The sequence below is a fragment of the Drosophila rhopaloa genome, unplaced genomic scaffold, assembly GCF_018152115.1.
Source record: "Drosophila rhopaloa isolate 14029-0021.01 unplaced genomic scaffold, ASM1815211v1 contig_3, whole genome shotgun sequence".
Taxonomy (NCBI): Eukaryota; Metazoa; Arthropoda; class Insecta; order Diptera; family Drosophilidae; genus Drosophila; species Drosophila rhopaloa.
The window spans coordinates 12,023,496-12,048,055 of NW_025335123.1; the positions used below are offsets into that span (position 1 = coordinate 12,023,496).

Below are 24,560 nucleotides of genomic sequence, written 5' to 3' on the forward strand. Positions count from 1 at the left end.
GCTTCGGAGAGGTGAACCCCAAACAGATTGTCAATAAAACAATTGCGAGGTAAATTAAGTGTATTGAACCTGCCTGACCCACTGTGCCTGCCCCACCTTCCACTGCAGTGAAAGATGAGCCCCCTCTCCTCTCCGCAATAACGGAAATGAAAAGAGGAGTCTGGTCAATTTGTCTGATTGAAAAGCACTACACTCTAGAATTAGGAAAAGTGCAACTTTTCACTCAGCTCAACGATTATTTTCGTATCTCTAGAACCTTTTAACAAGCGGAAAGAAGGAAATATGTTTTAATTCATTAAATAGGAGTATACGCTTTTACACTTTTGATTTAAAGAAAACTTGTTTTCTAACTTGGAAATACTTTGCAATTGATTGGTCTTTTGGAATCTATTTGAATAAAGTATATACATTAATATACAACCATTATTTTACCTAGATTTACATATATTGACATACTGAAATCAAAATACGAAATGAAACAGCAATATTTACATAGTTTGTAGGATTGCTACAAATATTATAGTTTTTTTAAACACCATTTAACATCTATAACTGTAATTTGCATGGCTCAAAATATTTATTACTTAATAAACCAGTTCTGGCTTTAAAATTTAAAGTTATTTTACATTTCTAGGACAAGCACTTCTTCTCCTCGCTGATCTCATTTGTCACCATCCAATTAGCGGATTGGTCAAGTGTTTCGGTGTTTGATTGGATGGCTCGAGCCTCTTGGCTTTATTTTTACTGTTTCTGCTGTAATCTTATCGCCTCGCCAAACTTGGCAACTGGCGAAAACAAGAACCCGAACCTGATATGGTGAAAGGAATTGAATCACCAGCGACAACTGGCGCCTCTCGCGTAATTCGAGATTGGGGAGCTCGACATTTCTGGTTGGATCTTCAAGGCGAGGAAATTCCAGGTGTACTCGAATAACTCCCATATCGATTATGACATGTTATCAAAGGCGCAGTGAGAGATTTGTTTTCAAAGGAATTACGGCATGTTGCCGATAAGACAGCCATTAGCATTGGATGTTGGGATAGTACAGTGTCTAGATTTTCATGCTCTGGTTTAAATATTTATAAAGCCAATAAGGGAACAAATTGGCAAATAACTCTACGTCATGTTAGCAGCTGACATTCCAATAAAGTCTTTAAAAAACAATTCTAGATATCACAGCCAGCTTATATTTTGTGGTACTAAAGCGTAAATAGCATATCTTTATGGGAGATCTATAAAATTGAAAGCACTACGGAACTTTGGGGCAAATATCAAATTCTGCGAAAGTGAATATTACTTAATTATTACAAAGAATTCCGTACTTTTTAAAATTATGAAGAAATAAACCCTTTGATACGTTTTTGATGTTCCCAAAATAATTTTTTGTTAAGGTTTAAGATTATAAAACATTTAAAAGTATATTTTTTCTTTTATTTCCCAAGTTACACGTACCAACTTTTCTTTTAAACAATCAATATTTTTACCATCAGTTACGTAAATAGATTAAATTTAAAGAAACTTTTAATTTATTTCTTATCTTTATTATTTTAACACGTCCTTACCGAAATTGCTTTTGTAATGATGCTGATAGGCTTGGAAATTTGTGTTGTTGTTTCCGCCATTATTGTTGTTGTTGTGGTGGGCATAATGATGGCTGTTGTTATTCATATTGTTGTTGTTGTTGCCACCCCCAGAATTATTATTATTGTTATTATGATGGTTCAAATTATGCATTTTGGATGGAATCCGATAACCGGACTCGTAATGTTTATACTGATTGTAGGTGAAGCGCATTTTGATTTTGGTTTTGCACTGGACTTTCGATTAAGTTACTTTTATGGCTATTTAATGCAATTAATTGTAGTTCTCTCAGTGTTTTTTTTCACTCTTTCTACTCTCTCCTAGAGTTTCTCGTTCTCTTTTTGGGATAAGTGCTTTTATTGTATTTTATAATTATGTTTACAGGCATCGATTTTGTTGTTTTTGTTTTGACTAATAGTGTTTTTTGTAGTTGATTTTTTAGTAACTATGGTTGGCACATTAAATGGTTTTTTTTTTAATTTAGTTTTTTAAAATTTTGGATTTTCTTTGTACATTTGTTTGTTGTTGCTTTTGTTTGCTGTTATATATTTTCAGCAGTTAAAGATTTGTATTTATCTGCCAGATTTTCGAATGGAAAGAAAGAAAACTTATTATAGCGTATGTATACTACGCGGGAAAAAAGCGATACCAATAACTGGAAACACTTTTAAGTAGCTCTAACGAAATTCGTTTTATGAAAAAGTCCCGCCCAACGTTTATCAAATTTTAAAACGCATAGAAAACGTTTGTAAAACGAACTTAAAACACTTGGAAAACAGGTTAAAAAATGCGTTGTTTCGTTTTGTTTTGTTTCGGCACTTCGCCTTTTTCGCTCGTTTATTCATTTATTCATATGACCGTTGGGTTTTTTTTTTATTTTTTACAGCTCGATGCCGAAAACTGAAACCGAACGATGTAAAAGTGTTGTTTTTTATACACATCTTCTTTAATCGCCGACGCGGTTCAAAGTCCAAGCGACAAGAGAAGGCAGAAATAAGGAGATCGCAATGGTTTAATGATCATTTTGTTGTATATAGATAATGATTATGATAATCGAGAGAGAAGCTGGGGCCTTAAGTGCATTATTTTTCCCTTCCCCAAAACTGGTTACATTGTCCATCCAAGGCGCCTAAAAAAAGTTAAGTTTGTTTCTTTTTTTCGATCCTTTGACAACTTCCTGGTTTCTCCCTTTTTTTTTTTGCTATATTATCTGCTCATTTACAGTTAGAGTTCGAAATCGGAAAACGGGTTCTACCAGGTCTCGGGATTCTTTCCTGTTCTACTTGTTTGGGATCCCTTTTACTTTTTGGGGAGCAATGTAAAGCCCTTTTGAGTGGCAAGTTCCGCAAGGTCTTAAGGAATTCCACGCTCCAATCCGCTTCATAACACTAAGATTCATTCAACCGTTCGGAATCAGAATTTACACTCGGAAAAATAAACTTGTAGCCTTGTTTTTAATAAACAAAAGGCTTTCATGTTTCGATTTTAAAATGGTTTAGTCTTAAGGACGGTTGAAAGAAAAACTAAGAAAAAACCCTATTTATTTAAAATCAATAAAGAAAATCTAACAAAAAGCACTTTTAAGCACCTGTTTAATGTTTGCATACATATATTCTCATTGAGTTTACATACTAAATATTTCTTTTATAAAGTTATTGACATTATAAAAAACTATAGGACAAAACATATAACTACTAATATACTATCATTACACATTTTTTTCCAATTCCAATTTCCGAAATTTCCCAAACATTTTCACAGTGCGTTTGATTTCGTTGTGTACGACTATAACTGCTAATCGAGGTGACACAGATAAGTGTGTTAGCACCGACCGACCCCGCCCCCTTCTTCTGGTCCGCCTCTCGACCATAACTACATTGGCCTCTGGTTTCGGCATGGATTGGTCTTTATATTTTTTTTTTTGACAATCAAATGCCAAGGCAAGTTCTTGGCTTGATTAAATGCTAATTGTACGGTGTATTTATCAGCAATCGGTTTTATATGTATATATACTGCGTGTACTGCGTTGTAATGTGTGTAGCAACTGCCGTTGGGTTTTGTGAAAAATCATGATCTTGTTTCATTGACCCACATTGAACGTGTAATGAACGAGTCTGAAGTGAGCAGAACTAAGCTGATCTTATCTGATCTGCGCTACTCAGATTATTATACGTTTTCAACTTTCGAGCAGGAAGCGAAAGGTAATCGGGAAACCTGAGAATAGGTTTTGGAAGTTAAGAAACTATTGCATTTAGTTCGACTTTGATAAATATTATTAAAGTACTTGTCAAAAAAGAATCAGCACTATCAAAAAATTCAATTTTTTAAATTGAAAGTTAACCAGAAAATTTTATTCTAAAAATGCTACACATAATAATAAATTAATATAATCAAAATTAAAAAAAGACTTGACTTTGATATGAAGTTTAAAAGTAGTTGATAAAACGTAAAATAAAATGTAAAATCAATAAAATGGAAAAACAAGAATGGAACTATTTAATATTATTCTCATAATCCAAAATTTAATAAAATTTTTAAACAGATCACCTGAGGAAAAACTCTTGAACAGAACATACTCAATTAACTAAATCAAAGAATTCATATTTATGTCTGCTCTCGAATCACTTGATTCACCAATTTGTTCAATCAGTTATCATAATCATTTCTTCAATTAATTTTCTTTTATTTCTTATGTTCTTGTTTTGGTTATGTTATTGGCCGCATTTTAATTTGTTATAAACAAAAGTTTTTACGCGATTTTTGGATTGCGGGAACTCACAAACAGAAAGTTTATTAAATGTATATATAATTGTGTTGTATTTAAATTAGTTTTTTTTGGCGTTTGGGAGATTCTGGCCGGTTCCGGTTGCCTTTGTTGTGGTCTGTGGGTCTGGGGTTTTGCGACTGGAAGTGCCTTATGCACAGGGACTATCCGTAGAATTCTACCCATCGGACTTAAAGTCGATAAGATAAACCGCGCGCGACTGAGAAAAGTTACTTTGGTCTCCCTCAAAAAAAAATGACAGTACTCATAGTTTTAATAAAGATGTCTTGTGAACAAATTGGAATTATAGACTTTAATTAAGTCAATCGAACTATAAATTTCATAAGTTTTTACTTAATAGAATCCTTTTCGTTTTCATAAGATATACCCCTCGAACTAAAGTGGGGTATTAAGAATAAATTTTATAATTGCGTCTAACGCCAAATAACAAAAATTGTCTTTTTATGAAACACATTATCTAAGCTTCGTTTGTTCGATTTGCGGTGAATGTTTTATTATTTTTTAATTCTCCAGTTTTTTGTTTTTTTCAGTTATGCGATCAGGCCACAATTTTTCGGCTGATAAAAAATAGGCGCACAAGTTTTAACTTTTCAAATAATAAACATTAATTGAGCACATCACACCAGAAAAAAAAGCGGGCAGGAGTGAAAAGTGCGAAATTTTAGCACGAGTTCGGTATAGTACCGTAATTGTAAGCCTTAGACCGTAGCCCGTAAGTCCCGAATCGCAAATCCGTAAATTGTTAAACGGAAACCGTAAACCGTGAACCGTAATCGGAGAGCGGCGGCGAAATGGTGATGCGAACACTTACGCTGAGATCGATGGACTGCGGCGGAAAAAGGTGGGCGCACTATATAACTTTAGCGCAGACTCGAACCTCAACCCAGCGACCCGGAGAATTCTCTCTCCAAATGTCCGGCGAAAAGAACGAGTGATGCTGAGCGGAGAGAGCCGCCGGAGCAGAAGCAACAACAAGTGTACGCGTGGCCGAATGACGACGACGACGACAACGGGTTTAATTGATTTCCATGTGTGTGTGAGCACAGCGCGCGCCCCGTTTCTATTTGTTGTTGGACTTGTCGGCACTGATTGCAAACGCAAATTGATAAAGCAACCACAAAGAGAGCGAGAGAAAGAAAGAGGGTGGGTGAGAAATTTAAATCAATATCAGTATCAAAATGAAAATCAAAAGATCGCTCTGCAGTGCAGGTTGCAGGTTATTTCATCTCTTTTCGCTCTTTATGCTATGCTCCAGCCGCCGGTGCGTATGCGCATTGCATTAGGGTGACCCTTTTTCCGTTGTTAAGGAGGTCGAAATATAAACCTATTTCCAAAACGATACCGTATTTTTTTATTTCAATACATATTTATAAAAATGATATTTTAATAATCGAATATTTAATGTGTAAAGTTTTCTTAGCAAGCACATTGTTATAAAAAAAACTTGTTAAAACTTGCTTAACAAATGATACCGCACCGTATGATTAATTTTTTGTTGTCTTTTGAAAAAACACATTTTACTTTTACCTAGAGCGGACCACCATCCCAAAGTGTGTATTTTCTTGTTTAGCTGCGATGCGTGGCTGTTAATTAACACACGTTCGCTTTGCGGTCAATTGCAGACAGTCAGGGCCACTCTACAGAACGGCATGCCAACAAAAGTTCGCACATACAAATGCCTATAAGTTGACAAACGAATACTAGCGATTGTACACGAAGAAAAAATTAATCCACTTTGCATCTCAGATAATGTTTACAATTGTCATTTTGTTTAAAAAAATAATAGGATTTTTTTATGTTATTCCAACAATACATTTTACTATATATAAAATGTAAGTACATTTGTTTTTATATTATCATTTCTGCGAATATATTTATTACTTAAAAAAGCCAAAGCTAATAAGCAAGATTTGTTTTTTTTAGTGCATCGGTGTCAGCATTTGGCTTGGGCGCGAAAAACTATTTGGCAAGTGTGACCAAAAAGGCAATTTTAGCACCAAGATATTTGAGTTAATTTACGGGTAATTTGATATCATCATGTTTATTTGGTTGTTATTAATAAAAAAGAAAAGAAGTCCCCAATTTTTCCAAACATATTCCCTTAAATGTCTTGAAAAATCAGGCCTAAAACGCTATTAAAATCTGTGTGCAGCCATAACGGTGCATTTTTTTTTAAATTCATTTGCCCCAAATTTGGTCACACCAGCGTCACGCGTAAGGAGTGAAGAGCGGTGGGGTGGTGGTTTGGCCCCACATGTCAAGTGGCTTATTTGAGTGGACAGCTGTAAAGAGAGCGCTCTCTTTTTCCAAAACCCGAATGTATGCAAGCTACTCACGAAGCGAAACGACTAGCGATCGTGGCAACAAAAATAAAAGCAACAGCAATGGCGTTAATTTCGTATTGGTTACCGATGGCGCACGGTGGGTCACATATATTTTAAAATAAATCAATATAATACAATAAATGGTTAGACTAAAATATATTTTCACAAATCATAGTACATATCATAGAATGTTTCTTAATCATAAGATCGTTGTTAAAGTCTAACACTATGGTTTCATTATAATTTCATTAGCTAATCACCAAACTTAAATATTGTAACATTTATTGATATATTCTAATTTATTTTTGGTATTACAAAAAAAAACAAAATATAATAATTTTTTGTTTCAAATAATAATAACCTCAAATTAAAAAAGCACATAATAGCCTATAGCCTAAAAAACAAAATAGTTTACATTTAAATTGTTAAATTGTGTTTGGCAGTAATAAAAGCTCTCAGTCCCACTGTGTCCCAAACTAATTTTGATAAAAATCGGCTACAACTATAACAGTAACAAAACAAACACAGCACATAACACATGTAAATTTTTAACGCCGACGTCACCATGAAAGGCAGCGCAGTCGGCAGCGGCAGCGAAAAGAGAGCACGCGCACACCTCAAACGGTGTTATCACAACAACAACAGCAATCAGTGATGATAGTTTTTTGATATTTTTCGGCTTAGCATTGAAAATTATTAAGGGGAGGGAGGAAAACCGGAGCGTGTGTGCGCGAAGGTAACATCAAAATATAGTCACACACATACGCACCCAGTTATAATGCGCATACGCAGCGTTACGCCCTTTTTTTATACGTCTTATCAATGAATATACATAATAAAAAAACAGAATATTTGGTTTTGGCGCTTCCCTATTACTGGGAACATTACATACGTACATACATAGATCAAAGTGAAACAATTTAAATGTAATTAACATTTACAATCCAATTGCCCAAGTATGATTTTGAAATTATTTGAGGTTGCAAGAAATTTAAAGAAATTTAAAATGTCTAATATACTCTTTTAACCTTAAAGGTTACTTAACATAATAATGTATTTGCTTTTGAAAAGAAATTATGTTTTGGGGTGGCTTGTAGCGCGCTTTGATAGCTTTCTAGAGAGTAAAGACTCCGAAAAGAAGTTAGTTCGAGATTTGGTTGCCTTACGGGTCCATAGATTCGATTATGGATAATACTAATCGATCCTAAATCGCAGTACGTAAGTTTTGCTCAATTCGCGTTGAAATTTAATTAATACTTAACATTTTTAATGTTCGCCGCGCACATTTGTCACTCGGCGATGTATAATTTATAACATTTTGTTCGTTGGCAGAATGGCTCCCCCCAGAAACTACCGATACCCCCCAAATCCTCACATATGATGATGATTACATCTCGTGTATTTGCTGATTGTTGTGTTCGCTGATTGTTGTTGCTGTTCCGATGAATGTATTATATTATACCCTACTTTTAGTGCGTGGCGACCTTAGCAATGATTATAGCAAACAACAACAACGACGATAATAAACCAACAACCATATGCAATATACTTGGGTATTTGTCAAGGTTCAAGGTTACAACCTGCACTTATTAATACGGTTTATTGTACTTTTGTTTCATCACCTGCATCAGTAGTACAACCAACAAAAACAATAACCAGAGCAACAACGACAACAAACAACTACAACAATAGTTACTTGACCTGGAGGAGCAATTGGCTTCTATAATTATTTATACGATGTTTCATTTGTTTCGGAATTTTACCAGTTTCCGAAGTTGCGTCAAGAAAAAAAACGAAGAAAAATAAAATACCAGGGGTACAGATAATGTGGCAAAATAACTCATCGTCTTTTAGAATACGTAAAAGTACGCAAATTAGAATTACATTGGATGCGTGGTTGAAGACAATTTCTTTAACAAGTAATAAACTCCAGCTCGAAAAGTTTTACTCCAAGCTTAAACCAATTTTAATTATTTTTTAATGTTAAAAAAATCCGAAAAATCTTTAATAAATTGTTTAAATTTGTCCCTATAGCTCTACAGTCGCAAAACTGCCTGTCTGACTAGCACATATTTAATTTGATTTGTCTCGCTTCTATTTGTTTCGATTGGCACTCTAATTAGTATAGCTCAAAAATTGCAAATTATATTCGAACATTCGTCTCCGCATTCTTGTTTTTTGCGTATCGTTTTTTATTCCGATTTGGCCAATGGGAAATCGACCAAAGATCTCGCTATAAGGCATTTACTTTTCGCCGGAGTCGGCGAACCAAAAAAAATATATTTTCACATCCAACGGATGCTGTACCTTATGTGATACATCACTATACATACATAGCCCAATATCTTAATCATGATAAATGCCTAATCACGATATCGGACGATTTATTTCGTATCGATTAACGCGGTTCCTCCTCTCCTTTTCCCTTTTCCACCTATCCAATTCCCTTTGACTCGCGACGCCACGAAGCAATGCTAATCACAAAGGTACACAAAACAAGACTAAAAAGCGTACAAAAAGCCTTTCAATCTTTTTTCAACAAATTTTTTGGTAAAAGAATTTTATTTTGACAGCAGTACAATTTGGCTTCAAAGAAAAGAGGGTTAATAGTTCTAAAAATGATTTAAGAAAAATAAACTAAGTAAAAGTTGTTTTTATTCCCGTTTATAACGATGATAAAAAAGTGCGTTTTATGTCCTTCTATATTATTCTACAAGTTAAAGCACTTTAATTTTAGATCGTTCAGTAATAATGTATTAATAAAACATTAAAAAAATATTTAATTTTAAGAAAAGATACAACAAAAATCGTGTTTGTGCTTTGTTTCTAAACCATTTTTTTTGTGGATAAACCAAAAATTCTTAACAATTGTTTTTACATTTTTCGGTAAACAATTTTACTATTTTGTTCAGCAATAAAACAACGAAACGCCAGACACGAAATGTTATTGAAAACGTTTTGCGTATGGCGCTTTTTTTTTTTTTACGGCGGTTGTGATCGTAAAAAGTAAAATCAACAGAAAAAAAAAATAGCTAAAATCAAATTGTTATTCCCTGTTGCACGTAAAACAATAATAACAACACTGAACTTCAAAAGACACACAAGCACAATCAAGGAAAAAGAGTTTAGTGCTTCTTTTTTCCCATGTTTTATTGTTGTATTGTTTAATTAATTTGCGTAAATTTGTTGTAATTGTTTTGCTGCCGCTACCGTTTGATTTAATTATGGCAACGGCAGTATAGGTATAGCTGGAGAAAATATCACGCATACGCCGCATTGGCCGAACAGAGATCTCAGCTGTTAAGCGCATGCTCAGTTAACAGCGACCGAAAGGCAGTAACAGCCAAATTATTGTTAACAGTAGAAAATCTGTTCGCTGCCTTCATCAGCTTTTATATAAATAGTAGTTGGCCATCTCGCATATTAACAATTCAAAGCTCTTTCGATCCTAAACATACAGACTTTTCTTTTGTAGAAATATAGTGTAGTAAACTGACCAATTATTATATACTGCCGTCTTGAATTATTAAAATATATAAATTCTTTATTTCAATTTAAATACTGCGACTAAGAATTTTATTTACTAATATTATTAAGATTGTTTTTTTTTTTTGGGAATGTTATCAATTATACTAAAATTGACAAGTTGAAGTGATAATTTTTTCTATGACTGAACATTTCTTTTAGAATGTTCAAAAGAATTATGGTATATTTTCGAAAGCCATGAAAAAGCACTTGAGAAACCACTAATCTTTAGTTCCTTCCCAGTTCGCAAAGCTATCTCTTTGGTTCTGCTTCTTCTTGCATTTAATGGGAATTATTGCGCGTGTCTTCTAATCGCCAGTTTCTTTTCATAGATTATGCAAACGCGGTTGGGCACAGACAGCGATAAGGCGGGGGGCAAAGGGAGCAGTCAAGGTGTTCCAGGGAATCACCACCATATCAAACCGCCATGCCCATACCCATACCCAAAACTGAGAGATCGACGAACATTTTCTAGTGCCATACCCCCAACAGCAGAGCAGAGAGAAATTTGCTAAAGTTGATAAGCAGCAGTTTGCTCGAGTTTCGCTCATGTTTTCATTTATATTTCGTGGTTTATATTTTGAACTTCCGGGGGATCTATGTTTATTTTGGGCGAGAATACCGATGTACGTCCATGGATGTTGTAGGTGGTTGGGTTTTTCAAGTGGTAAGTGCTTGTTTTTGGCATCACGTGGATGTACGGGGTTTGATAACAGGACGGCATGACAACACATTGTCCCTGGGGTTTAGCTGCAGCAGCAGAAAAAATAGTTATTTATCGTGAGGCATTACTTTAATGATATGTAAATGGGCCACGCCCACCAGGCTTTATAAAAAAAGGAGGAGAAAACCATACAATAATAGCAACGGGTTAAATGTAATTTGCATTTGCGCGTTAAATTGATTAGCATAGAATCTAGCTATGGGGATTCACTAAAAATCGATTGAAACTTCCACTTTGAATTATCCGATCAATATTCATTTAGAAATTACAATTTAAAATGGTTTTGTAAAGATTTTAGACCAAAAACGTATATAGTTTTGGATCGATGCTCCTTTTCTTATATAATAAGATGTGTAGATCTTAACGTTTGTTAAATAGACAAGAGATAACATACACGTTATAGATGAAAAATACATTTTGCATAGTTAATACCAAGAAAATGGACAGGGCATGAATGCAAAACTAACTCGATCTGCGTGGAGTTACCAACTGCAGTTTTGGACTGTTGGCATTGGCTTCTCGTCGAGGGAAAATAATAAATAAGAGAGAACCGATAGGGAAAATGTCTATAAAACGAAGAGTAAATTAATAAAGAACTGAATAAATTGCTGTTAATTGATGTATTTGTGTTTGGATTGCTTGTCGTGCGTTTTCATCAATTCATAAGGCAAAATGGATGACTACTTCTTAGCAATGTCACGGAATGCGCTAAATAATACTTTTCTCCAGCCCCTCTTTTTGCTCTTTCCCTATCTTTATGGCCAGCTCTTCTTCTTTTCACATAGCCTTCAAATCTAAGTATTCTGCTATTTTCTGTCTCTGCGGATTTTCAGCTTTCTGCCTTCTTATTTGGCGCTATGCGATCTATTATTGTTTTTGTTTACACACATCAGCATACAATTCTCATCTTGAATTCTCCCAAAAAAAAACAACAACAAAATATGGTAGTATATCGCAAAAAAAAAAGAAGAAAATTAAGAGTACTCATCATAATTTTTAGCGCGTTTTTAAACGCCCCCTTGATCATTCCACATATTTTGCATTCCCGAAATGAAAAACAATACTAAAATAACTATGAGCCAGTCTTTTATGAATGAAAAAGTGTGTACTTATATATTTTTTTTGTTTCCTTCTAAATTAAAGATTAATATTATACAAAATATTTGTCTTAATTGGGCTATGATTGAATAATTGATTTATTTTTATCAATAAAAATATTGAAATATTTGATAAATGGCTTAGGCGCAGATTGTCAACAATATAATTTAAATAAAGAGAGAAGAGTCCGAAGAAATGGGAGAAATGGGGGGAGGAGATAGCGGCGGTCAGCGTGCACGTCAGAAAACACGGACAACTGAGGCACGCGCACATCACGTGACTTGAGCCAAAACAAAAAGCCAGCAATCAGCAAAAACAAAAAAATAATATAATATAATGTTAACAACAACAACAGCGGCAGCAGCAGCGGCGGCCAGAGACTCAGTCAACGTATGTCTCAAGATGCTGGGCTCCCCAATCGCAGGTCTCAATCAAAAATCGCTATCGAAGAGCCAGCAAATCGCAATGTTCGTCATAGTCATCATCCATGTATTCGTTTTCTCACTTGTCTCGCTAGTGGTTTTCATAGAATTCGTATTCTATTTGGCAGTGCCGAAAAATCGAGAGAATAGCGAGACAGCCGCCAGCGAAAAGTAAACAAAATCTTATCAGACACCGCTCACGCCCAGCTCATAAAAGATACAGATACATTCGGCGGTGAGCACATTTGTACATATGTGTACATTAGACGTCTGCGCTGGCGAATTTCACAATACCAAGCGAAAACACAACAATAACACGTTAACTACAAAGTATAAAAACGACCCATGAATGCTCTGCGGGTTTTAAAACTCCAATCAAAACATACAAACTAAAAAATATAATTTTTACATACTTAAACTATTATTTTGAGAATTTGGCTATATTGCCAGGAACCGTTTAAAAAATATCTTTGCTCAAAGAACTCAATGTTTGAAATGGTACCATTTATTTTTTAATATTTGTCCCTTGATAATAAGGGTATTTCCTGAATCAAACTTGACCACTTCACTTACAATACCGAAACCACTAGACCGAAGGCAATTGCTAAGCTGTTCGTCTACAATTTGGCTGCCAAAAAAAAAAAAAAATTAAAAAAAAACTAATTGCAAGACTTTGTCTGATCGGTTCGAGTATGGTATGGTATATGGTGTGGTCGCGTTTTGATAGGTTTTCTGATCGTTAAACTCCGGCCGCAGACTGCCTGGAAGAGGAAGCAGAAACCGTAATCAAAATGCGAATACGAATGCGAATGCGAACTACTTTTGCGATCTGATGCGATCTGGTTTGATTTGGTTTGGTTTGCCTCGCAGAGTTTGGATCCCAATTATCTCGCAGACAGGCTATTTAGTAGTACAGCTGTAAGTTAAGACCCCCCCCCAACCCACGTGTTTTTTTTTTTTTTCAAGACCCCCTGAATCGGGGCGTTACACGTGTCGCCGTCGCCAGAGGTCGCCAGCACAAAGCCCCTCCCCCTCTCAAGGTAAAGCATAAATTCATAATCTCTTAAAACGCTAAATACAAAAGGCAAATATTTACGCAACAGACAGCAACAACAATAGGGCGAAGTAGAAACGGTCAGAAGAAGAAAGAAAAAACGAAATAGTTTAAACAGGTAAGTTTTTATGAAGTTCTCTCTATTTGTTCGCATTCTGCGATTCAACTGACCCCTGACTATAGTATCTCTTTGAGTGACCAGAGGGCGCCCAGTGTTTGTTTTGGTTGTGTTCTCAACCGGTATTCGTAGAATCTCGGGGATCTTTGGATAAGAGAAGGCTTACGACAAATACAATTTGGTATATGGTTATATCACCAAAAATAAACAACAATTTAATTTATTTTGAAATACATAACAGTTATATCGACATTAGAGTTTAATGATATTTCGAAAGATTCGAAAACAATATTTTCAATATATTCTTTGGGGCCTTGGGGTAAAAAAAAAATGGTATATAAGATTTATTATTCAATAAATAACTTATACCGTCCAAAATCACTAATCAAATTAAAAAAAAAAGAATCACGCATTGTAATTCGTTAAACCCATATTAAAAATCATTATCCACCGATCTACCAAGCTCTGGTTGAATTTCCTTTTCAAAACCAGGTATGCAAATGAGTCGATTTTTTCACTTGTTATGATAGTGTTATTTAAACAGTTTAAGCCTATTCATATTCAAATTAAGCCATTTTCGACTCATGTGAGGAGGAGTCCTCTTTATAGGGCCGGAAAACGCGGCTCTAAGTTGTTTTTCAATTGTGTTACTCTTTTAGAGACCTCTTTTCTTTTTTTTTTTAATTGTGTTACCCTTTTTTGCTAAATGGAAATGAAAAACGTTCGTTTAGCACTTAAATAATGAAAGTAAATAGACAAACAAAGATTTCAAATGCGTTTCTGGCTCAGTGTCGCCACCCACACAACAAGGCAAACACCCATTTATCCCATATCCCATACTGCCATCTCGCTTCGACTTCAATTAGAGTCGATGGACCAAGACCGCCCCCACACACACACTCACACACACAAGCACACACCCAAAGACCCAGGCCCCAGAAAATAAAACCTATCTCACACACTCCCCACTTCATATTTACCGAAGGCTGGACCCCTCCCCAATTTCTATTATATTTGGGGCTCGTCAACCAAAAACAGAAAACACCAAGACAACAAGCCACAGCCAATGTACACAAATAATTTGGATGATTTGTGTCTGTCCAAAGTGCAAAAAAATCCAAAACGCAGGAGAAAAGCTTCGTACGCGAATATCAGGTATATTATCTTGCCAGGTGAGAATCAGCTATGCGCACGGCATTTCCGTATTTTCTCTTTTCGAAAAATACTATTTTATTGTAGTGTTTTAAATGTAAACAAAAACAATCTAGAGCAAAAACATTTGAGTAAACTGTATTCAGTTTGGTAAAATGTAAGATAACCCCATATTGTATTTCAAATTATATTTTAAAAACAATATTGCATAACAACTATTTTCTTTTGTTTATTAATTGAATATACTATGATCTTAAGGGTTTTTTTATTTATTAGTCAAGAATTGCGCACATCTTTTGTTCAGAATTTAGTTTACTTTTTTTTTCCCAATATATTTTTCGTGTTTTGGTTTGTAACACTGCTCGATTTTCAGTATCTTATCGTAAGGAGTACAAAAATGAAATACTAAAAATATCTTCGAGTGAAATTCGCATTTCAATTGTAACATTTTTTTGTGAAACAACCAGAATGCTGTTAAGTCACGTTCAAGATAATGATTTTACAAATGTTAAGAGATAAATATACATGTTGACAGTGACATTAGGGAAAACAAAAAAAAGGGGAACACCGAGCCAGGCCTTTTCGATTATAATCAGTGTTATTCGCAGCAAGTTATCATTTCTTCAATATTTTACCTTTTGCTCTTGCTCAGTGTTTGTTTTTATTTTTCCCCATTTGGTTTCTCCGGAGTGAATGACACAAGACACAAGAAAAGAGTTCAAGGCCAGCGAATTTGATAGTCACAAGACATTATTACAAATATTTCTAAAAACAAAATATTATATAAGGGAAAGTTCGGCAACTCGACGAAATACGTATAACATATCTATATAATATATATCTATATTAATACTCGTTAGAAAATGTAAGCAACGGTTTGCAATTCAATGAAGACAAAGCCCAAAAATTCACTTCGTAAGTTATTTAACATAAATGGTTTTATTTTTAATTATTGCTTACAAAAAAATTCATTTTTGTCAAACAACTTTAATTGCTTTATTCAGCAAATAGAAACTTGGTGAAATTCGAGGCCTACATTGCAAAGTAATAAATGCCCTGGACATGAATCGAAATTCGACTTATGTACGTCTCGATTCATCGGCTACATCGGCGTTGATTATTATAATTCATAAATTAATAAATTAATAAACATTCGCGTCGCACTGCGATTGGTACGAGTTGCTGACGTCACGGCCAAGACAATTGATTTGGGCTGATTCCTTCGATTGGAGTGCCAGAAATCAGAGTGAATATAAAACCGCAAGACAAATATCGACAGTCGGGGTCTTTAGCCCGACATCGTTAAGCGATCGAAAGACTGTTAGCACAATCTCAAAAAACGGTTAGCTTAGCGAACTTTTGAATACCCTGATCTATAATAATGTAAGTTTTTGTTATAGAGAAAACTCAGAAACTTTGGAATCATACTGGGAATATTCAGAATATTAATTTCGTAACTCCCTTTTAAAATAATGTTTTACAATGAACACATAGTTTTAATTATAGATTAATGTAGTCAGAGAGGGAATTCTGTATTTTGTATAATTAAATTCAATTACCTGTTAAACTTTTTAAGCTTGATTTGTTATGAATCATATTGCAAGTTAGTTAGTGGAATTATTTTTCCAAATAATGACGGCCGGTTAATTTTGTCTCTCAGGCTATTGAGTCATTTATGAATATAGAGATATAAATAAGAAATCCCGGGTCATTTATCATGCAAGGAATTTCAATGGACCACTGTCGGATATGATCATGAAACGCACTGTATGTGCCAGACTACCAATTTCCAATTACCGACCTGCATAACAAATAAATTGCTAACGCTAATTTCCATTCCGCCGACCCACTCACTTGCGAAACCCCCCACCTCATCCCACCTGCACTCCCCCTTGCACCTGTCCGTCATCTTTTCACCCTTCGATGCATTTTAGAACCGGCTATGGGACGGGGGATTCACCTGAATGACGACAACCAAACCACTTTGCCGTGTACGTCACAACAAAAGCCGGAGAAAAGTTTTTCACTCCACGGCATTTCCGGACGACCCCCCTACACTGGCAAAAACCAAATAATTTCAAGATTTTAAATACAAAGTCTTTTAATGGTAAAGAAAATTAATAAATAACTTCTTTTTGAAAGAAAAATACCTTGGCAAAACATTTTAATTGAATTGAATTTCTAGTATTCAATCTCAATTCAATTTTCATATCAAAATATTGACTTTTGTTTTCAGAAAACCTTTTTTTTCAAAGCTTTAAACCTCAAATCTTAAACATTTTAAAGAATCTGTTTTATCATTTAGAAAATATTTTTTCTAGTGATCGTTAGAGCCAATTGAGTTCTGTAATAGACTGGCGGTGCAAAAAGGCAGGGGAAAGGGCTATGGAAATCGACTGGGAAGCCGGCTTCTGGTCTAGATCAATTTTCCAAGAAACGCTTTGACAGCGTTGCGTTTTGACCTTAGACAATTGTTGGCTCGCGTTTTTTGCTGCTCGTTGCAGTGGAATAATCTAGCAACGTAATGGAATTTAATGCCATATCAAGTGACAACAATACAGCGGAGAACTTTAGTTGAATGATCATGAAATACTTGGTTACTCAATGCACACGAATGAATGAATGAGAAAAATATTACAAATCATGAGAAAGTAGGATTTGTTTTTAAATTTCTGGAATGCACAAATATAAAAGTTAAAAGTTAACTTCGTTTTAAAGCCCATATATGAAAATCATATTGTTAATCTAAAAGGCTATCAAGCAATTGCGTCATTATTTGTATAAGGAAGAAATGCCAGGAACGTTATAACTCAAGAAACCCAGAACTAGATTTTTGTTCAACGTGATTCCAAAGACTTATTTAAGGAAATTTTTCCTTTCCCCAGTGAGTAATTAAAAATGCAGAAAGCAAACTTGAAGAATTCATTACTTAATTGCGTATCGCATACATTCTGTGAATTGGGCCAGTAATAATCTTATTATTGTTCTCACGGTTGTCCATTTGTTTATTTATAAATGTATTTTATTTAATCAGAATTAATTGTAAAATTAATGTAGTTGTGGAGGAGATATCCGAGTAGAAAAAGTCCTGAGTGCTCGCGTTGACTCATTCACTGGCAATTTGAATCAATATCCGGTCACAGTACGGTCTCACTGATTTCGATTTGCTTTGGATCAAAAATTATGCCCCCATAAACGCTCTGATTGCATTTTATTGTCTCCTGTTTGTCGCCGGGCTTTAATGAACGCCCCAGGCAACACACAAAAGCAAACAGAAAGCCCCAAAAAATATGGCAAAACTCATTTAATGGGGGCATATATAAATTTCGGAGCGGACTTATCGGCTGACTGGCATTACAATATCTTTATTTCGATTTTTCACTCGGCTGATTAAGGTTTGTTTTTTAGGGAATCGTAAAATCAAACCGAAGGAGTATAGGTAAAGAAAAAAGGTTGGACATATTTTAAATCGTTCAAAGATATGTATTTAAATATTTTCGCCGCCCTTAGATTTTGAATTTAACAATTTTAACAATTTAACAATTTTTTTTTTATCTAGATTTACATTTTTTTTTTAATTTCTAAGTTAGCAAGTCTAAGTTATTTAATTTAGCAAAACTTTAAACAACATATTTGCATTGGAAGACTCAGATGAGAACAATGGTAAATTGTTTTCCTTGAAGGAAATCTTCAATTTCTCTTTTCGAGTCTTTAAAAAATAGTGTTTTCCTCACTCAATAGCAAAAAGTTAAATTAAATATTCTTCAATAACGATTAAAGGTCCAATTTCTTACTTCCTGCTTCGCTTACTCAACAATCCATTTATGAAACCATTTCTCAAATCAACAAAACGTGATGCTCTCGAGCAGCCAAAAAATAAAAACAAATTTAATCATTTTGTTTTGAACGAAAAGTTTATTTGAATGCATCGACATCGGGACAATAATGAACTTGTTTCACCTGCTCCCACCCATATATACATATAAATATATCATACATCTCCCCTCCCAATCATTTATCCACATACATATTTGTGCGTGTCTGCTAGCGTCGCAATAACAAAATAATTGAGGTGGGCTCGCAAAAAAATGGTGAATCAAATTTCAGATTGTTCGACCATGAGTTACCCTTTAATAAAAGTAATTGTAGTTCTTTTTATTTAATTAATATTCGCTCCAACTGTTCAAAATGGAAGTTAGAGAATATAGTTTAAAAATAGGATGAAAGTTTATAGTAAATTTTATACTATCAAATTGATATCGTATTGGATTAGGCCAAAAGCTAGCCGATAAAAATTCTTGATTTAAAACCAAAATAACAAGAAGGATGACTAAAATGCTAAAATTTGGTATTAGTTGATAAAGTTTTTGATAAGTTGCAAACAACTAAGTGAATAGAAAAACCCTTGAACTATTCAGGTATTGGACATCAAAACAAAACATACAAAAAAGAGACTAATAAAAATTCAACTTTAAACTGATTGCTATACAAATTTTTGGGTGAAAGCCAATGAGAACTATAGGAAAAACGAAGAAAAAAAAAAAGGAAAACAGAGGGCTTACGAGAGTCATCAGGTATTTTGTCGATTTAAAGTCAGACAAACAACGAATTTTAGGACAAAGCGGAATGTGAGCAAACTATAATAGTGTCGCATCAACAACAACAAATAATAAATGAAACGATTTTCATACATAATTAAATTGATTAACTAAGTTGAAATTATTCAAGTGGTTTTCGTTGCCGAGCTTTGCATACTAAACTGAAAAAATAAACAAATTCGAAAAACAACCTGAAGCCAGACTAACAAAACAACAAAACCCGCGCAGCGACGATCATTAACTAATCTAGAGGGCAGAAAATTGTATTAAATTAAACCAATAAACAATTGCTGACTAAGTCAAGTCACGAGACTTTCGATGCAATTAACAGACAGACAAACGGCGGGAAAATGTCGAGGAAGGAACAAAGTCCACTTAATTTACAGGCAGCATCCTAAGGCTTCGCAGCTGGACATAAATAAACCGAATGCACCATGGACAGCTGGGATACGTGCTTACAGTGGTCGGTCGCTAAGCAGAATCATTGTCCTTTCCATATTTTAAATTTGCATAAATTAGGAATTTTTCAAAGATTTTATTCAAAGCTTATATGCTCCCTATATTTGTAATTTGTAGGAAAATTTTAAGGACCTACTTTTATGTGCTTATCCTATCTGATTTGGAGCACCAATCATTTAAATTATTATTCTTATATTTATATTATTTGTATTGCCTGAATACAATAGTTTTTCAAGCTTATATGCTCCCTATATTTGTAATTTGTAGGAAAATTTTAAGGACCTACTTTTATGTGCTTATCCTATCTGATTTGGAGCACCTATCATTTAAATTATTATTCTTATATTTATATTATTTGTATTGCCTGAATACAATAGTTTTTCAAGTGTTTTTATAGTTTAAATCATTTTATTTAGATCCTCAAAACGTACATATAGCATATATCTATATATTGTAGTCATATATTTAATCTGACTGAAATGAATTTCCATAAACTTGAGTTTAATTAAAATTTAATTGATAAGAAGCTTATATAAACACAAGAAAGTCTCATAAAATGTTTTAAGGTTCAATCCGTGTTTAAATTTAAACATACATGAGATTATTTTTTTGTTTAATCTGTTAGATTTTCAATTTACTACTAACCACTGTATTTGTGTTTTGCTACTCAACAAGTGCAACACTTTGTTAATTTTGGTTTTGTAATTTTCTATTGTCTCTATTTCCCTTTCGAGTGGGTTTTCCTTCTACAACAGACACACCCCCGCGAAAGGAAACTACATTTAGTGGGTTTTCCAGCAGGTTGCCAAGGAGCCGCGACCTTGTTGGAAAAACATCCAATTCAATTCAATTCAATTTGATTATATGAGCATTAAGCGGAGCAAACAAATGGCTCAAGAGAGCGGAATGAAATGAGACAGAAGAGCGGGTGGTGGGGCCGGAAAAATGGGTGGGGAAATTGAATACCGAGCAAACAGATAAAGGAAAAACTTGAAAAGGATTCGCATACTGTTTCCAAGGAACTTAAGCTTGTATTAAATGGCATAAAAATTAAAACAATATCGAAATAAAAAGCGTCACTCCAAACACTGAGCACATGTAAAATTACAGTGAATACTCGAATGGTAAAGCTTAGAGCCAGTAAAATTAACAAATATAAATTTATTATTATTTATATTTATAATTGATAGTCTTTTACGGCCTTTATTGTGCCTAAACCTGAGATGACAAACACAAATTCAACAATTCAAGAGTAAGCCTACGGTTAATTTGTATTTATTTACGATTCAAACCAGCTGAAGAATTCAAATTCAATCCTCTGTGGAATCAGTTTTCCCAAAAAGATTCCCTTTATTGAGGGCTCCCCGTAAGTGCGTGCGTGTAAACATTAATAGGAGTGTGTGTTGGTACACGTGCGTGGCTTTCAATGTCGCAATATTTGTGGGGGCCAAATTTTTCTTTTTTTTTCAATTTTTGCTGATATCGATGGAAGAATTATCGAGAGTGGGTGGCGGGCCGTAGGCGTAAGGGGGTGGAAATCAATCAAGAAATATTTCTAGGGGGCAATAACTTTAACCAAAATATGTACACCTTTGGGCGATCTATTTTTGTTTGCAATTTATTTACGTCAAAGCATACAAAAAAAAAAACAGAAGTCCCCAAAAATCTGTAAAAGTCTGTTTATTTCTACTTCGTAAAAACATGATACTGTTGATTAATAATAAAAGCTTAAGGTATTAAAGGTATTATTTTATATAAACGCATTGGACTAGAAGATTTCTTGGCCAAATTAAAATTAATGAAAGGCAAGTGCTAACTGTTGGCTAAAATACAAAGATCACTTATAACCATCGTAATTTTCCAATTAATTAAAAAAAAAATAAATCTGTTTCCTAAGATTTAAAAAAGTGAACAATCCAACACTAAGAAAGTCGATTAATTATGCTTTCAGTGATCGAAATTCGGTGGGCAAGGTGTATAACTTGGTGTACTCAAATGTAGCAATCAAAACAAAAGAGAGTAAAGAGAGGGGTAAAAGAGAGTGGGGGGTTACGAACCTGTTCCGCGGGCCGCGTACGTTGTTGTTGCCTGCATGGACGGCGAACTGGAGCCCGGCAAGGGGTTGGGCGGCAGTAGCGGTACGGACGAGGGTCCAGCGCCACTGGTTTTTGTGAATTTCAAAAGCATAGTTTTGGTCCGTCGTCGTCGTCGTTGTTGTTGTTATTCTTGATTGTTGTTTGTTGTTGTTGGCCGAGAGAGCGGGCAGGCTAGCTAACGGGACAAAATAAGAGTCCAATCCAAGTGGCCAAAACCAAAAGGCTGCGACTTTGCCTGCGTCAACGCTTTTACTTCTTCCTCCTATTCGCCTTCTTCTTCGCCTGTCTATTTGTTGCTATTTTTAGCAACAACAATTCCTCCTCCTTTTCTTCTGTCTCTCTTTTGCTGCTTTGCTGTCCTTCTCTCCCTCTCTCTCTCACTGGATTCCTGCTCCTGACGTTTTTTGTTTTATCAATTATATTACAGTTACAGTTCTTGCCTCTCACTCACTCACACACTCGCGCGCTCTCTCTCTCTTTCTCTCTTAAACGAGTGGGTGCCTGCACATGTGTGCGTGTTTTGTGTGTGGCTTGGTCAATTGTTTTTGTTGCGTAGTCAAATGATTTGAATAGTTTTTGGTCGCACTATCACTTGCATTCACTGTCTTTACTGTTTGACAATGTCACTGTTGCACGTTAACAAAAAAACACTATTTTGCGCACTATTTGCGGACGCTGTTTCTATTTTTCTTCTTCTATTTTTCAACTTGTTGCGTAGGGATGCCAGACCGGCTTGAAGTGTTATCGACTTTCGAGAAGTAATATCGATAATTGGTTGGTACCTTGGCTAATTGTCCATTAGTATATGGTAGATAACTTGTTTAGTAATTGACCACAGTCTTCGGGCTATTTGCGCTAAAGCCTAGTAGTCAGATCGACGAAAACTGTTCGTCAGTCATGAGAGAGAGGGAGAGGCAAACAGCTGGCGTACACTTTTCCTCAGGCTTTTTTTTTACATCCGTACTCAGATCGACGAAAAAATACCAGAAAATTACATCGCGTTGCCAACCACCTGAAATGAACTTGTGGTGAACCCTAAAGCCTAGTATCCACTTCGACGTAAACCGTACGCCACTCATGAGAGAGAGCGAGAGGCAAACAGCTGGCGTTCACTTTTCGTCGAGCCTTTTTTTCACTTCGGTCTCCTGATCGACGAAAAAAATACCAGAAAATTCCATAGCGTTGCCAGTCTGCGGAAACGTGAGCCCTAGCGAAAAGATTAAAAAATTTAATCTTTTGGCGAGCGCTTCTCACTGAACATTATAAGAAATGGAGTGAAAAACTCAAAAAACTCACAAAAGTCGATTGCAGGTGTTTATATGTGAGGACAAAATAACATTAATACTATCTGGGGTGCCTCTTGTCAGAGCAAAATGTTTTTTAGGTCCAGAATGTACGAAAAAACACAATAAAAGTGCAGCTATGAACTTTAAATTAGCAAATAATTATCAGTAAATTAAAAAAAACAACTGTTAAATTTAAATTGTATTGTTTTTTAATTTCTTTTTACAGCGACAGACTTGTTTTGCCAAAGTATTTGATAATATCTTTTAAAGGCTCTTTCCCGCAAATACGATATTTGAATTTTAACTGCTTGTCACCAAACCCAGCTGATTGACAGTACGACCGTAGCACGCTTAAATCTGATGAACTCTCAAACTTTTGGTCACACTGGAAAGATTAAAGTTTTTACGGTAGCGTAATCGTTTGTTGATCTGGATACTAGGCTTAAAAGAAAAAATAAATTTAAACTTTTGGCGTGCACTTCTCACTGACCATTTTAAAAAATGGAGGGAAAATATCAAGGAACCCCCTCTTGACAGAGCAAAGTGTTTCTTAAGCCTAGTACTCTGATCGAAAAACGAGTTCGCTAGCGTAAAAACATTAATTTGTTTTAATTTACTGATAATTATTTGCTAATATAAAGTTTATAGCTGCACTAACAGGCGATTTTTATTGCGTTTTTTCGTACAAGAGCCACCCCAAAAGATTAACACCCTCAGAAGAAAACTCCTGCAATCGACTTTTGCGGGTTTTTGGATTTTATCCCTTGATTTTTTAAAAGGTTCAGTGAGAAGCGTACGCCAAAAGATTACATTTTGTATTCTTTTCGCTAGGGTTCACCAAAAGTTAATTTCAGGTGGTTGACAGCGCGAAGTAATTTTCTGGTATTTTTTGCGTCGATCTGAGTACCGGGGTGAAAAAAAAGGCTGAAGAAAAGTGAACGCCAGCTGTCTGCCTCTCGCTCTCTCTCATGACTGGCGTACAGTTTTTCTCGATCTGAGTACTAGGCTTTAATTCTGATGAATTCTCGAAAATGCAGTCACACTGGAAAGATTAAAGTTTTTCCGCTGGCGAACTCGTTTGTCGATCTGAGTACCAGGCTTATTTAAAGTTCAATAATATTATAATAACCGGCAAACTCAATTATGTTTTCTTGTTTTTATATTATTCAAAACAAACTAAGGGATTGAATAAAATATAAAAATATAAATGTTAATATTAATATTTTTTTTTGTGTTGAGAAACTTTTTACTATTATAGCCTATTTTTGAAATGTTTTCTTTGGAACATATAATTTATGTGGTATTTAAACTGGCGCTTTCTCAAAACGTTTTATAAAA

General features: G+C 34.8%; 1 protein-coding gene across 6 annotated transcripts in view; it reads right to left on the bottom strand.

The window, feature by feature from the left end:
• Positions 1-22,663, bottom strand: part of LOC108047062 (nuclear factor of activated T-cells, cytoplasmic 1) — a 41,967-nt gene extending 19,304 nt beyond the window's left edge. For 2 of the 6 annotated variants that reach the window (XM_017127113.2, XM_017127111.2), the window contains exon 1: positions 21,898-22,663. In XM_017127113.2, the coding sequence (XP_016982602.1) occupies positions 21,898-22,027 (130 nt within the window). In that variant the 5' untranslated portion in view covers positions 22,028-22,663. Of the gene's footprint in view, positions 1-1,562; positions 2,912-5,050; positions 5,425-21,897 lie in introns of those variants that run through there. The other 4 variants (XM_017127110.2, XM_017127109.2, XM_017127112.2 and 1 more) reach the window with 4 other exon arrangements.
• Between the last annotated feature and the right edge of the window lie 1,897 nt (positions 22,664-24,560).